The sequence below is a fragment of the Schistocerca cancellata genome, chromosome 11 (assembly GCF_023864275.1).
Source record: "Schistocerca cancellata isolate TAMUIC-IGC-003103 chromosome 11, iqSchCanc2.1, whole genome shotgun sequence".
Classification (NCBI taxonomy): domain Eukaryota; kingdom Metazoa; phylum Arthropoda; class Insecta; order Orthoptera; family Acrididae; genus Schistocerca; species Schistocerca cancellata.
In genome coordinates this window covers 33,132,121-33,148,501 of record NC_064636.1, presented here as the reverse complement: position 1 = coordinate 33,148,501, position 16,381 = coordinate 33,132,121, and the positions used below count along the sequence as shown (strand labels likewise).

General features: G+C 40.0%; 1 protein-coding gene across 1 annotated transcript in view; it reads right to left on the bottom strand.

The window, feature by feature from the left end:
* Positions 1-16,381, bottom strand: part of LOC126108921 (tRNA-dihydrouridine(47) synthase [NAD(P)(+)]-like) — a 196,752-nt gene that overhangs the window by 58,065 nt on the left and 122,306 nt on the right. Inside the window, exon 7 of the mRNA XM_049914289.1 lies at positions 13,501-13,617. Within this exon, the coding sequence (XP_049770246.1) occupies positions 13,501-13,617 (117 nt within the window). The remainder of the gene's footprint in view (positions 1-13,500; positions 13,618-16,381) is intronic.

The following is a 16,381-nucleotide window of genomic DNA, read 5'->3' as shown; positions in this document are numbered from 1 at the left end:
AACAGGCCAGAAAAGAAGACTGAAGAGGAAGCTTTTGGAGGATGAAGAAGAATAATCCATCCTATAGTGCAGGAATGTATTGAGAAACTTTGATAGCCATTTCCCGTAAATTAGAATTTTTCGAACATAAGGAACATTTTCTCAAAATCCACTCAAGGTAGAGAGATGAAATTTTTATACAGCACTCCTAGTGGTCAGACTTACATTGTAACACAGCCATTTGGCAATATGTTCAGTAGTTTCATTTCAGTTTAATTATAAAGCAATTATTTGTAAAAAAAATGTGTCATTAATAAAAAAAAATAATTGGAAAGAAACTAGAAAAGACACTCCAAAATCCCTGTGTCATAACTGCAATACTAAACCACTCTATATGTAAAAAAAAAAAAAATTCAAATTTTTCTACTTGGTAGTTTATTCATAAATGTTCCTCAAACTTAGTGATTTTAACATGGGCAGCATAGGCACTTCCGGCTCCCCTTAAGGAATAATGCATTCAAGTAGCAACGAACTATATTCTATTTCTACTAGCAAGTTACAGACATAAGTGTATTTCTCATGTAAAGCTAAAATTCATGTATTCCATGTATGAAGTGCTCAATCAGCATTTAATCTGTATAATCTGTGTAACATACATTAGCACAAACTATTTCAGATGAGAACAGCTCGAGGTTGTACCGAGACGACCTCATCTGAAATAGGTAGAAATAGTACATTATTAACCAACATGCTACTTAGACTGTATTACACATCCAAATACAACATGTCACTTCCCTCTACACACTGCAAATCATTTTCACCACTCTCATTGTGTTACTTTTCTTTTTTTTTAATTTATTTTTCTTTGACATTTGCATTATATAAATTATATTCTCAACAACTAGGTAGTAATAAATTATATGGAACCATTTTAACAGTTGTTAAGCATTCAATTCGCTGTAACCTCAGAGAAATCTTTATATATTATGTTCTTTATATTATTAAAAAAAAGCATTAACAACTGTATACCAATAAGACTGTAACAATGCTAGGTCTTTGCTGTTAGATTCAGAAGCATCCGACCCACCTTACATTTCAAGGCAGTGGATTGCTCTGTACTGTTAATGAAATAAATAAACTTCACAGACGCTGACATTCCATTTGATGAACACAATCAAGAGACCAATTCTTTGCATAATTAACTTCAGCTACTTTTGTACTTTGCATAGTCTCTTGTCTTGGAAATATATGAATGAACCTCCTGACATATTCCACATTTTTTGCACTTAGTAATGTCTTACGGAAAAGGTTCCTGGGGTAACTCACTTAGAAAGTATTGATCGCACAAAAGAAAGCGGTAAGAATAATATGTGGTGTTCGCCCACGTCATCATGAAGGTAACTCTTCACCTATCTGTCAATGAAATTTGTCATAAATAATCAAATACAATTGAAGATGAACAGTGATGTCCATACATATTACACTAGAGCAGGAAATTATCCCTACAACCCACCATTAAAGCTGTCAGTGGGTCAGAAAGGAGCTCAACATTCAGCAGCAAAAATTTCTGATCATTTGGCGAATAACAAAATGCCTGACAGGTCGCAAGCAAGTTTTAAATCTAATCTAATACCAGTTCTCCTGGACAACTCATTCTATTCTATGGGCAAATTTCTATGTAAGAACTGGTATTCTCTAAAAACACTACTTTTTAAGTCCAGTTTCATAAGCAGGACTCGAAAAAAATGTTTCCATTAATGATTCAAACAATGTAAAATTCAAGCTGGAATAATGAAAATATTATGAGAAGGATTGATTGCTACTCACTGTATAGAGGGGATGGTGAGTTGCACACAGGCACAACAAAAAAACTGCTATACATTTGGGCTTTTGGTCAAAAGACCGTCTTCTAAAACAGAAAACACACAGACATTCAAGGGAGCACAAGTCACACAAACATGACCACTGAAATCAAACTGTAAGCAACCTCACCTACTGCTCAAAGTCTGGGCTCAGTGGTCACGTGTGTGCAAGTTGTTCTTGTGTGAACGTGTGTTCTTTGCTACTTTAGAAGAAGGCCTTCTGGCCAAAAGCTCAAATGTGTACCAATCTTTTTGTTGAGGCTGCCTGCAACTCAACATCTGCTCTGTACATTGAGTATCAATCGATCCTTCTCATAATATTGTGTTCATTAATGTTAACACTAATCGTGTACACTGAGGTGACAAAAGTCACGGGCCACCTGCCAATTTTGCCCGACGTAGTGCACCAACTCGACGTGGCACGGACTCAAAAAGTCACCAGAAGTCACCTACAGAAATATTGAGCCACACTGCCTCTACAGCCATCCATAAATGCAAAAGCATTGCTGGTGCAGGATTTTGAGTACAAACTGACCTGTCGAGTACATCCCGTAAACGTTTAATGCGATTTGTGTCAGGTAATCTGGATTGCCGAACTGTTTGTTCAAATTGTCGGCAATGTTCTTCAAACCAATTGCGAACACTTGTGGCCCTGTGACACGGTGCATTGTCAGCCATAAAAATTCCACTCCCGTTTCGGAACTTGAAGTCCACGAATGGCTCCAAATGGTCTCCTAGTAGGAGAACGTAACCATTTCCAGTTAACAATTGGTTCAGTTGGACCAGAGGACACAGGCCATTGCACGTAAACAAACACAGCACACACAATTATGAAGCTGCTACCAGCTCGCACAGTGCCTCGTCGACAACTCGGGTCCACGGCTTCGTGGGTCAGTGCCTCGTTCGAAACCTACCGTCAGTTCTTACCGACCAAAATCTGGCCTCACCTGACCACGCTATGGTTCTCCAACTGTCTAGGGCTCAACCGATATGGGCACGAGCACAGGAGAGGCGTATCAGGTGATGTCGCGCTATTAGCAAAGGCTCTCGCGTCGGTTGCCCACTGATGACAAATTTCACTGCTCTGTCCTAATGGATACATCCAGTGTATGCCCCACATTGATTTCTGAGGTGGTTGCACGCAGTGTTGCTCGTCTGTTAGCACTGACAACTCTACGCAAATGGCGCTGCTCTCAGTCGTTAACTGGAGGCCGGCAGCCACGGTGAGAGGTAATGCCACAAACTTGGTCTGTCGGCACATCCTTGACACTGTGGATCTCGCAATACTGAATTCCCTAACGATTTCTGAAACGTAATGTCCCACGCGTCTATCTCCAACTTCCATTCTGCATTCAAAATCTGTTAATTTCCATTGTGCAGCCATAAGTACATCAAAAACCTTTTCACATGAATTACCTGAGAACAAAGGACAGCTCCGTCAATACACTGCCCATTATATATATATCTAAAGAGAAAGATGATGAGACTTATCAAACAAAAGCGCTGGCAGGTCGATAGACACACAAACAAACATAAACATACACACAAAATTCAAGCTTTAGCAACCAACGGTTGCTTCGTCAGGAAAGAGGGAAGGAGAGGGAAAGACGAAAGGATGTTGGTTTTAAGGGAGAGGGTAAGGAGTCATTCCAATCCCGGGAGTGGAAAGACTTACCTTAGGGGGAAAAAAGGACAGGTATACACTCGCACACACACACACATATCCATCCGCACTGTGTATGAGAAATGTCTGCTTGTGTCTGTGTATGTGCGGATGGATATGTGTATGTGTGCGCGAGTGTATACCTGTCCTTTTTTCCCCCTAAGGTAAGTCTTTCCGCTCCCGGGATTGGAATGACTCCTTACCCTCTCCCTTAAAACCCACATCCTTTCGTCTTTCCCTCTCCTTCCCTCTTTCCTGACAAAGCAACTGTTTGTTGCGAAAGCTGGAATTTTGCGTGTATGTTTGTGTTTGTTTGTACATGTGCGTATAACTATTGTACGACTTTTGTCAGCTCAGTGTATACATCTGTAAACTGACTTATTCCATATCATTTCAATACAGGAATAGTTCATCTATGGAACATGTAACTAATTTATGCTGTACGTCGGAACCTCCCATAACATTTTTAATTTTTTTACTTTGTGCCTCTCCGGTAGTATAGCTGGCTGTGTAGAATCTCTCTGCCAGAGAGCCTCGTGGTATAAATGCGGTCTACGAGGTGGCACGTGACGGGCAGTGACAGGAGTCTCAAGTCAGCAGTGTCACGAGAAAGGTGGAGAGCACATCCCTGTGCTGGAAGTGGCCCGTTGTATGTGCCAGAAAACTTGGCAGCACCGGGAATGATACTGCAGCCTAGTTGTCGCTGAGAGCTGTTGTTTGGAAGGCTCCAATTTGGAAAGCAGCTCCCATTTTACACACAAGAGTGCTTCGGTTGCACAATACTGGAGTCACCCGAAGGAGTGAGGTTGGAGGCCTGTACAGCTGTCACTATACTATCGCCGTACGTCGGTTGCATTTACTCTCAAGTACTGGATAATTCCATGTGGAGCTTAGCAACTTTATTATTGAGTACTTGCCCATCTGTGTGTGTTAGTTGTTCGTTTTGCAAAATTGTAATTGAGCCTGCCCTTGTGGGATGCCATTAGTTCCACTACTTTGTGGCTGGTCATTTGTTTGTTTCAACTGTTCATGCTAAAAGCTTGTCACTGAGTTTGTCCTGGTGGGGGCCATTTCTCGTACGCATGTGTGAGCCCGGTGGCGACTGATTTACATTTCAGGTGTTACCACAGATATTGAATGATGTGTGTAATGTACTGCTGGGAAGTGTGTGGAAGACTGATGTCTGAAATAAAATAAGACTGCAAGATTATGGCTCTGTAAACCCACTGAGGTGGAAGTGGTTGAATTCTATTGCTGCAGATTTGTAATTACTTTTTGTAATTGAATAGTTCATGTCTCTTAATTTGGCAAACATCTGAAGGAGTTTTCCACCTAAATTTCTTTTGAAATTGTTCGGTATTCCTGCGCAGTAAATTAGCAAATTTTAAATTTGGTGCGAGAAAAATTGGTGTGTACAAAACTTACGATAAGGGGATCCTGCTGTAATTAGTTGTTGTGCATTTCAAATGCTTTTGCTAAACTGGATTTATCTGAATATTGTGTTTAGGTTTCAATTGCTGTCAGTTTGTTATTATAAATTTCTTTAAGGGTTCTTGCACACATTTTTAAGATAGCACTGGGGACCTTAAATTTTGTTTATCACAAGTAGTTTGTCCAGCTTTAGTTCAAACTTTTAATTCGCATAATAATTGCATTGGGCTCAAATTTGACATTGTTGTATCACTGGTATTTTATCCTCGATACTGATCAGTGTAAATATAATCAATTATGAATAAGCCTTATTATGGCTACACTTAAAAGGAGGAAAAAAGTGGTAGGAAAATATGATTTTTAATAACTGTTGAGTAAGAACTGTTTGTTAATAAATTTGTTTTACAGGTGGTCTGAATTAATGTTAACCTGACACCTTATCACTCCTTTATAGCTCCTACCATGCCATAATTAATGAACTATTTAACATCTAACTAATGAACTAACTTATTAATTAACATAAGCTCCTCTGGATGAGGGTGTGAATGCTTCACCAGGTCATGACGGGAAGCCTCTTGTGATTCTGTGAAGCCCTAACAATAACGGGACTCACACCAGGTAGACGAACTTCCCAGAAGGGGACTACAGGTGAAATAAGGCATGTGCACACTTCAGTTCTGAAATATGTACTTGAAATAAAAATCAAAATACAGCCAGTCAACTGACATCTATTAATTAAATATACATCTACATAGCATTCACAGTCTGTGTGTGCCGCATGAAGCCATTCCAGATTCATATAAGAGACAGGTAGAATGAGAGAGAGAGAGAGAGAGAGAGGGAGGGAGGGAGGGAGGGAGGGAGGGAGAGGAGGAGGAGGAGGAGGAGGAGGACACACCAAAAAAGCAGACATTGCTAAAGCCACAAAAACAAAGATGATTGTATTCTGCGTAATGGATACAAAGTGTATGCCGATATATAAAAACATGCAAGTGAGAAAATACTGTGTGTTGGTGCCGTGTATCAAAAATTGAATGTCTGTTATTCAAGAACACATGGAAATATTGTATGTGAGTGATAAACTCTCTTTTAGACATGAGAAGAGTTTATGATCTCATTAAACTGAATTTATAGTGATAATTGAAGGTGTTTTAAACAAAGTGAAATATGTTGTAGAAATGAAACATTGCTGTTGTTGCATTCAATCTGAGAGTGGTTTGATGCTGCACTATCTAGTGCAAGGCTTTTCATCTCCAAACTCTACTGCAACCTACTTTCTTTTGAACCTGCTTACTGGATTCATCTCTTGGTCTCCTCCTACAATTTCTACTGCTCATGCTTCCGTCCAATACTAAATTGGTGATCCCTTGATGTCTCAGAATGTGCCCTATCAACCGATCCTTTCTTTGAGTCAAGTTTTGCGACAAACTTTTCTCCTTAATTCTGCTCAGTACGAATTCATTAGTTACATGATCTACTCATCTAATCTTCAGCGTTCTTCTGTAATACCACATTTCAAAAAACTCTATTCTCTTCTTGTCTGAACTGTGTATCATCCATGTTTGACTTCCATACATGGCTACACTCCATACAAATACTTTCAGAAACGACTTCCTGACACTTAAATCTATATTCAATGTTAAAACATTCCTCTTCTTTAGAAATGCTTTTCTCACCATTGTGAGTCTACATTTTATATCCTCTCTGCTTCGACCATCATCAGTTATTTTGATGCCCATATTCCATTATCCTTTTTTTACTTTAGTTGATGTTAATCTTATATCCTCTTTTCAAGACACTGTCCATTCCATTCAACTGCTCTTTCAAGTCCTTTGTTGTCTCCAACTTAATTACAATGTCACCAGCAAACATCAAAGTTTTTATTTCTTCTCTTTGAACTTAAATTCCTTTTCCAAAAATTTCTTTCGTTGCCTTTACTGCTTGCACAACATACAGATTGAATAACATCGGTGGTAAGGCACAACCCTGCCTCACTCCCTTCTCAACCACTGCCTCCCTTTCATGCCCCTGGACTCAAATAACTATAATCTAGTTTCTGCACCAGTTCCATATAAACTTTTGCTCCCTGTATTCTATTCCTACTACCTTCAAATTTTCAACAACTGTATTCTGCTCAACACTGTCATAAGCTTTCTCCACTACTACAAAAGCTATAAATGTAAGTTTGCCTTTCTTCTTTAAACTATCTTCTAAGAGAAGTCATGTGGTCAGTATTACAATGCGTGTTGTTATATTTCTTTGCAATTCAAACTGGTCTTCCTTGATTTGAACTTCTACCAGTTATCCCATTATTCTGTAAATAATTTGTCTTTGTAATTTTCAACGAAGACATAATACACTAATAGTTCAATAATATTCACACTTCTCAGCACCTGCTTTCTTTGCAATTGGAATTATTACAATCTTCTTGAACTCTGAGGGTATTTCACCTTTCTCGTACATCTTGTACACTAGGTGGAAGAGGTTTGTCATGGCTGGCTCTCCCAAGGCTATGAGGAGCTCTGACAGAATATTGTCTACCCCCAGGGCCTTATTTCGACTTAAATTTTCAGAGCTTTGTCAAATGCTTCTTGCAGTATCATATCTCCCACGTCACTCTCATCTACGTCCACTTCCATTTCCAAAATATTCCTTTCAAGTTCATTTTCCTTGTATAGACCCTCTATATACTCTTTTCATTTTTCAGCTTTACCTTCTTTGTTTAGGACTGGTTTGTCATCTCAGCTCTTGATATTCATACAGTTGCTTGTCTTTTCTCCTGTGGGCAGTATTTATCTTTCCCCTAGTGAAATATGCTTCTAAATCCTTACATTTGTCCTCTAACCATTCCTGCTTAGCAATTCTGCACTTTCTGTCAATCTCATTCCCTAAATGTTTGTATCCCTTCATTAACATTTGCTGCACTTTCAAATTTTCTTCTTTCATCTGTTACCCATAGATTTTTGCTAGGCCTTGTCTTTTTACCTATTTGATCCTCTGCTGTCTTCACCATTTCATCTCTTAAAGCTACCCATTTGTCTTCTGCTATATTCCTTTTGCCTGTTCTAGTCAACCATTGGCTAATGCTTTGTCTGAAATTCTCAACTTCTGGTTCTTTTAACCTGTCCTGGTCCCATATCCTTAAAATCCTGTTTTCTTCAGTTTTAATCTACAGCTCCAATAAATTGTGGTGAGAGTCCACACTTGCCCCAGGAAATGTCTTACAGATCAAAATATGGTTAAAAAATCTCCGTATTACGATAACGTAATCAGTGTGAAACCTTCCGGTGTCTCCAGGTCTCTTCCATGTATAAAATCTCTACTGAAATTTAAAAAAAATTAATTTTACCATTCATGCTTAAATACTGTACATGGTAGGAGGTTATGATTACTTTTATTTAGCTATAACAATGAAATTCTACATGAAGCTGGAATGCAATTGTGCTGTATCTTTGACTCATAAATTGTTGTCAAGAAAATTTTCTTTTACACAAAATGGTAATGAGATAAAACATTGTAATATTTCACAATTTATGTTAAAAATGTGTTTCATAAGATAGGTCCACTCCATATCAAAGTTCTCTGTGTTTTCGGTTTGCATACCACCTATCAGGAAAATCATCAAATTTCTTCAATGTAATGTCGAAAACTGTGAATTGCTTTTTCAGAGATGTCGGTGAACCCAACTCAAAACTCTCCCGCACAAACTTCGTCTTTAACATATGCCTCTTGCCTCAGAATATTTTTGAAAGTAAGTTGTGACTGGGATTGCATAAATAATATTGGCTTTGAACAACACTTTGCTTTCAAATTATATTTTCAACTTATACTTGCATTAATTCAGCAATGAACAATTCAGAATCAGAATGAAATCAGTAAAGGAATTTGATGCGAATGTGTATGTGAATGCTAATGCAAGAGTCTGTGTTGTTTCATCATTTATGTATCAATTGTGAAAATTTCTTGTCATGTTATGAGGTATACTGACAGTGCAATGTAAACAAAAGGTGGTACATGTGTTTCTACATCTGAAAGATTACGTCTATTCAAATTTCATGCCAGTTGCATAAGAGTGGTGCGCTAATAGCACCACTATGACGATGCAAATCTGATTTCCATTAAATACATGCTGTAATAGTCATTAGCATTAGTTTAGCTGAGACTGTATGTGACGGGTTGTTGATAGTAAAGAATGCCTTTAAAGTGATAAAGACCCCATTATCAACACTTCACCAAGTTTGGAAGAGATCACGTAATAGAAATACGAGAAGCTGGATCTTCCTTCTGCGATACTGCAGAAAGACTTGACAGGAATTTTGCCAGTGTACACGATTGCTGGCAGTGAGTCAAGAGAATGTACGGTCGCAAGAGGACAGTGCTCCGGATCGCCTTGTGGCTAGGGTGACCAGATGCAATTGTTTAAAAAGGAGGACAAACAGCTTCAAAAAGGATGACAAAGGAAGAAAAAGAGGACACATCAAATGCGTCAACTGCATATGAGGATACCAACCGTCAGCTTTGGACAAGTCACGTGACTGCTGGGAATTACCGGTAAAACTAGTAGTTAATTGCTACTGATGGTCAGGTGGTGGTTAAATGAGCAATATAAAAAAAATTAAAGACATTGATTGTGGTGACAGTGTGGCGTCATTATTCTGTTATGTCAACAACACGGAATTGTTTACAAAGCGAAAAATGTAAGACCATTCACCTCCTTTCATTCGACGCACCGCTACCAACCTCTACAATTCAAGCAGCCGCTGACAACATGTAAACTGCACTTTAACCTTCCGAATACAAATAAATTGAATGACTATGAAACAATGAAATAAAACCGTGACAGTTAATCTGCCGAGTTATTTCTTACCTTTATTGGCCACTGAGACGTACGTTCCAGACCCACACGTCTTACATTCCGCTTCAAATTCATTTCTCCCTTTCTTAAAGCCGGATATTTGCAGGAAAGGAAATCAGAAAATGTACACTTTCGTTTAGGCATAGCCAAATATATTGGAACAAATAAGTACTCGGTCACAAATACTACGTCAAAATTGACCTGGTTTCGATGCTACTATGAGTGTCGTCTTCAGAATTAGACTAACTATTTTAAAACATATTAGGTATATAGTACATTAATAAAATTAAAGTTTGTACTGACTGGAAAAGATGCAGTACTTACAAGTGACATATTAAAAAAGATCTGAGCCGGAAAGGCAACGTCATGAACACTTGTGATATGGTGAGCCGCTAAGGGCTGCTCGTACTGTGGACAAGGGCTGCAACAACACCGAAGTGCCCACTTTAGAAAGTGTGGGCAAGTAAACATGGTGTTGCTACTAGCGCCATCTAGTAGCCGCAGAAACAACTAGGCTACTGTACATTCAAAATTAGACTCATGAAATTGTGATGCAGCTGATTCAGGCATAACGTAAGCATCAATAATAACAGGATAAAGTTACATATTACCTGCTTTAAATAGAGATACATTTTGCAACGTAAAAAACGTTAGTTATGACATACAAGAAAACAGCAAAGATGTGACAGGAAAACAACATTTCGGTAAACTGCATGAGGAAATCTGAATCAAAGATCAAGCAATGGCTTTATACAGTCAAAAAAGTTTTTATTTCGCAGCTGCAGCTGTTCGTTGAGAATGAGGTGGTCATGACGAGTGAGATGTTTGAAAATCCTGTAAGACATCTAACCTACGCCCCTTCTTTTCGGTATGCAGAATATTGTTATCGCCTGTGGTTTTAGGCACGTGTCCAGATGATCGGCAAAGGATGAATTTAGAGGACTGGTGCCATTCTCTCTCTTTTCCAGTCAGTACAAACTTCAATGTTATTAATTTACTATATACCTAATATGTTTTAGAACAGTTAGTCTAATTCTGAAGACGACGCTCATAGTAGCGTCGAAACCAGGTCAATTTTGACTTAATATTTGTGACCGAGGGCTTATTGGTTCCAATATAATTCTGACACGGTCACTGAACCTTAACAGCTACGTTCAAAGATTTATAGCCAAATATTTTACGTAACTCACTCGGTTAAAAATTACACTCACAAATCACACGTGCACTACAGGAAGCCAAGCCAATACAAAGCGAAGATACGAAACGAAAATGTTAAATAATCGATATTTGGATTCGCTTATAGGTAGATCAACGGTAACATCGACGATCCTGGTGCCACCTACTAACACCACCTTCGTGCGTGTTTATCACGAAGGCTGTGCCAATAGTTAAAGTATTTAAGAAAAGAGCAATGGAACGGGACGAACTGTAAATTTAACTGTATTACGCTCAACTTTCCGAAAAAGCCGGACACTGTAAAAATCCGCCCAGACCCCGGACAGAGGACATGACCCGATTAATCCGGACGTCTGGTCACCCTACTCGTGGCAGTACCGAGAGGAGAGACCGCAGTGTTCAGCATTCCAAGGTGTGTTTTCTATCAGGATAAAGCTCTCACACACAGTGCTGTTGTAACCGAATGTGCTCTGTAGAGTGTCAACACGTTGCCTCGGCCTGCTCGATCACCGGACCTGTCTTAAATCCAGCACACGTAGTCGTCAGATGACAACTCTGGCACCGTCGACAAAAGGCATTAGTCGTCTCTGTACTGACTTGAGCGAGTGCAAAGGGAATGGAAGTCCATCTCGTAACCTGACATCCCACACCTGCAAAACACAAATGTATGCATGTTTGCATTCAATCATCTGGTGGCAACAATGGTTATTGATATACCAGCATTTCATATTTGCAATGGTTATATTGCACTTACATTAACCTGTGACCCTGCAATGTTAATCGCTTAAATTATGTCACCTAGACAAATGTATTCCCAAAACTTCAATACTCTACAACAATCATTTTTGGTGCTGTGATTTTTTTTTTCATCAGTGTAGTTTGTATTATGTCTCTATAATTTGTTTTCTACTTGCTCTTGCATAATCTCAGCTTCTGTGATTGAACATTACGTACTATTAATTATATGTACCTACAAAACCATAAAAATTACACCAAATTCTTAAGCTTGAAGAAAGAGGCATCACGAACCTTCTTTCATGATACTTAAATCATGTATTAGTGATGATTAAATCAAGCCCTGTGCAAAATTCTATCAGGTAGGTTCCTCTTGTTTTCCTTTCTCCTAGTCCATATTCACCTACTATTTCTCCTTCACTTCTTTTTCCTACTACTGAATTCCAAATCCCCCATCAAAATTAAATCTTCGTTATCTCTAAGTATCTGAATAATTTATTTTATCTTGTGTCATAAATTTCTGCAATCTTGTCATGTGTAAGGATCCAGTTGGCATATGAAATTGTACTACTGCGGTGGACGTTGACTTTATACCTGTCCTGGCTACAATACTGCATGCGTTCACTATGACGGTCATGGTAGCTTAATCGGAGTCATATTTTCTTATTCATTATTAGACCTACTCCTGCATTACCCGTATTTGATTTTGTATTTGTAGCCTGGTATTCACCTGACCAAAAGTCCAGTTCTTCCGCCACTGAATTCACTAATTCCCATTATATCTAAACGTCAACATATTCACTCCACTTTTTATATTTTCCAACCTACCAGTCTCATTAAGGGAGCTTACGTTCCACACTCCAATGCATAGAATGTTTAGTTTCTGAACAACACAAAATCCAGGATGGAATGTAACATAATTATGAAAAGGATAGTTGTTATTTACCGTCTAGTGGAGATGCTGAGTTGCAGAGGGGCACAACAAAAAGACTCACAAAATAAGCTATCAGCCAATAAGGCCTTCGTCAACAACAGATGACAGACAGACAGACAGACAGACATACACACGCAAACGTAACTCACAGGCATGTGACTACAGCCAGTGTGGTTTCAGTTGCCCGAGACTGCAGTCGTATGTGCAAATTGCTATTGTTGACAAAGGCGTTACTGGCCAAAAGCTTTAATTGTGAGAGTCTTTTTGTTGTTGCATCTCAGCTATATGGTGAGTAGCAACTTTCCTTTTCATAATATTGTGACCATAGTCTCTGGCTGCTGAAGCCAGACTACCTGTCATCAATATGTGACACACACACACGCACATGCGCGCACCTCCTACACACATGAACATAGACTCTGGTGTAGTAGTCTGGCTTTGTGTGTGTGTGTGTGTGTGTGTGTGTGTGTGTGTGTGTGTGTGGAGTCTATTGTTGTCAAAGGCCTTGTGGCCAAAACCTTATTTTGCGACAGTCTTTCTGTCATCCCTATCTGCGACACAGTACCTCCGCTACTTAGAGAATGTTCAGTTTTGTTTTTCCTTATGACAGCATCCTCCTGAGGAATCCTCTTGTACAGGTGCAAAAGACAGAGTGACTAGCACATTATTTAGGTTTGTATTCCAAAACTTACCCACTGAACAACACAACAAATTACAACACACATCCTCGTGACACACATCACAAGAGCAAGATTACTTCTCTAGTGCAGCACCACAGCCCATCGTCACCCAGTCTAGAGCACGGGACCAACAAATTAACAAAACAGCAGAAATTTGCCCGAACCGTGAAACGTGCGACACTTACTTGTTCGTAGACGAGCTCGATGGGACAGCCGAGGTTGATGTCCAGGAAATCCAGCGAGATCTGTTCTTCCAACATCTGCGCACAGCGGGACATCACGTGGGGGTTGTTTCCGCATATCTATAAAAAAATGTGCCATAAATTGCAAAGACAGAACCAACAGCAAATTACACTACTGGCCATTAAAATTGCTACACCACAAAGATGACGTGCTACAGACGCGAAATTTAACAGACAGGAAGAAGATGCTGTGATATGCAAATGATTAGCTTTTCAGAGCATTCGCACAAGGTTGGCGCCGGTGGCGACACCTACACTGTGCTGACATGAGGAAAGTTTCCGACAGATTTCTCATACACAAACAGCAGTTGACCGGCGTTGCCTTGTGAGGCGTTGTTGTGATCCCTCGTGTAAGGAAGAATGCCGTGCTGGATCCCGACGGCCTCGTATCACTAGCAGCCGAGATGACAGGTATCTTACCCGCATGGCTGTAATGGATCATGCAGCCACATCTCGATCCCTGAGTCAACACATGGGGACGTTGGCAAGACAACAACCATCTGCACGGTCAGTCTGACAACATTTGCAGCACCACGGACTATCAGCTCCCAGACCGTGGCTGCGGTTACCCTTGACGCTGCATCACAGACAGGAGCGCCTGCAATGGTGTACTTGATGATGAACCTGAGCGCACAAATGGCACAATGTCATTTTTTCAGATGAATCCAGGTTCTGTTTACTGCATCGTAATGGTCGCATCTGTGTTTGGTGCCATCGCAGTGAACGCACATTGGAAGCGTGTATTCATCATCGCCACACTGGCGTATCACCCGGCGTGATAGTATGGGGTGCCATGGGTTACACGTCTCGATCACCTCTTGTTCGCATTGATGGCACTTTGAACAGTGGACATTACATTTCAGATGTGTTACGAACCGTGGCTCTACCCTTCATTCGATCCCCGCAAAACCCTGCATTTCACCAGGATAATGCACGACCGCATGTTGCAGGTTCTGTACGGACCTTTCTGGATACAGAAAATGTTCGACTGCTGTCCTGGCCAGCACATTCTCGAGATCTCTCACCAATTGAAAATGTCTGGTCAACGGTGGCCGAGCAACTGGCTCGTCACAATACACCAGTCACTACTCTTTGATGAACTGTGGTATCGTGTTGAAGCTGCATGGGCAGCTGTACCTGTACACGCCATCCGAGCTCTGTTTGACTCAATGCCCAGGCATATCGAGGCCGTTATTCCGGCCAGAGATGGTTGTTCTGGGTACTGATTTCTTAGGATCTATGGACCGAAAATGCGTGAAAATATAATCACATGTCAGTTCTAGTATAATATATTTGTCCAATGAATACCCGTTTATCACCTGCATTTCTTCTTGGTGTAGCAATTTTAATGGCCAGTAGTGTAATGTGTCACCTGAGCCAACACGCACAACTATGTTCTGCGCACATTAACTGAATATTAATACCACGCATTTCTGTTATCCGTTTTACCTTTTTTGCCCCCGTATAATACCTGTAACAGTCACACAATCATTTTTCACACTAACTGCTCAAAAGTATCCTGATACCTACTACAGGACATTAATATGGGATGCATCCATCCTTTGCTGTTATGACAGATTGGACTCTGCACACACAGTGGCAAGTAAAACTCTCCAAACCCAAAACCTTCCGTTGGACTGTCAGGAGGTACAGCACGATGCATCACTCCAGATCACATATTTCCTGTCACCCACTGTTCTTTATGACACATCAAGCTTCACTTAGCACTGCCTACAGATATGCGTGGCTTGTGAAGGGCTGCTTGACCACTCTACCCCACTCTTTCTAACTCCCAATGCAAGTACTACTTTCGAACTCACAAGTGATTCTTTCCAGTGATTTTATTAAACCATCCTCCACAGTGCTCAACAGCCCCTGTTCATCAGTACATAAGGTCAACCTACTCTTGGTTTAGCACTGGTTATTTTTTGAGTTTTCATTTCACAATAACATCACCACCAGTGGATTAGGGCAACTTTAGAGGGGTCAAGATTTCCCAGATGTGCGAGGGCTGTTCAAAAAGTAAGGCACCTTTCAAAATGCTCAGGCAACGAACATTCGATAATCGATCTTTTTTTTTTTTTTGTTATGTTGGTACACATGCCCCAAACATATGCTCACTGTTTTAAGTGTACAGCATATTTTGTTTGTTTTTGACAGACAGAAAGGTTTGACATGTTTTAGTGTGCTCAGCAATTTTCGATTATTATAAAAAAATGGAGCAAAGGATTTGTATCAAATTTTGTGTGAAAAATGGAATCAATTGCTCTAAAGCACTTTAAATGTTGACAGTGGCATATGGTGAGTCTGATCTAAGTTACAAAAAAATAAATAAAGTTATGAGTGGTATAAGCTCTTCCAAGATGGTTGAGAAGGTGGCAATGACGAACCTCGCTCTGGATGCCCCAGCACATCAATAATGTCGAACCTGTGACGAAAATTGTCTTGGAAAATTGTCAAATTATCGTAAGAGAAGTTGCTGAGGATGTTGGCATATCGGTCGGCTCGTGTCGTGCAATTTTTTCGGACGTTTTGGGCACAAGAAGTGTGTCGGCGAACTTTGTTCCAAAATTTCTCAATTTTGATCAGAAGAACCATCGCACAAGAATCGCTCGGGAGCTCTCGAATGATGTCAGTGATGATCCTGATACACTCAAAAGGGTCATAACTGGTGACGAAACACAGATTTACACTTATGATGCCGAAACCAAGGCCAATCGTCCCAATCCAAGCATCCTGGAGAGCCAAGACTGAAAAAAAACATGCTAAGTTCGATCAAATGCCAAAGTTTTGCTCACTGTTTTTTCCAATTACTGTGGTGTAG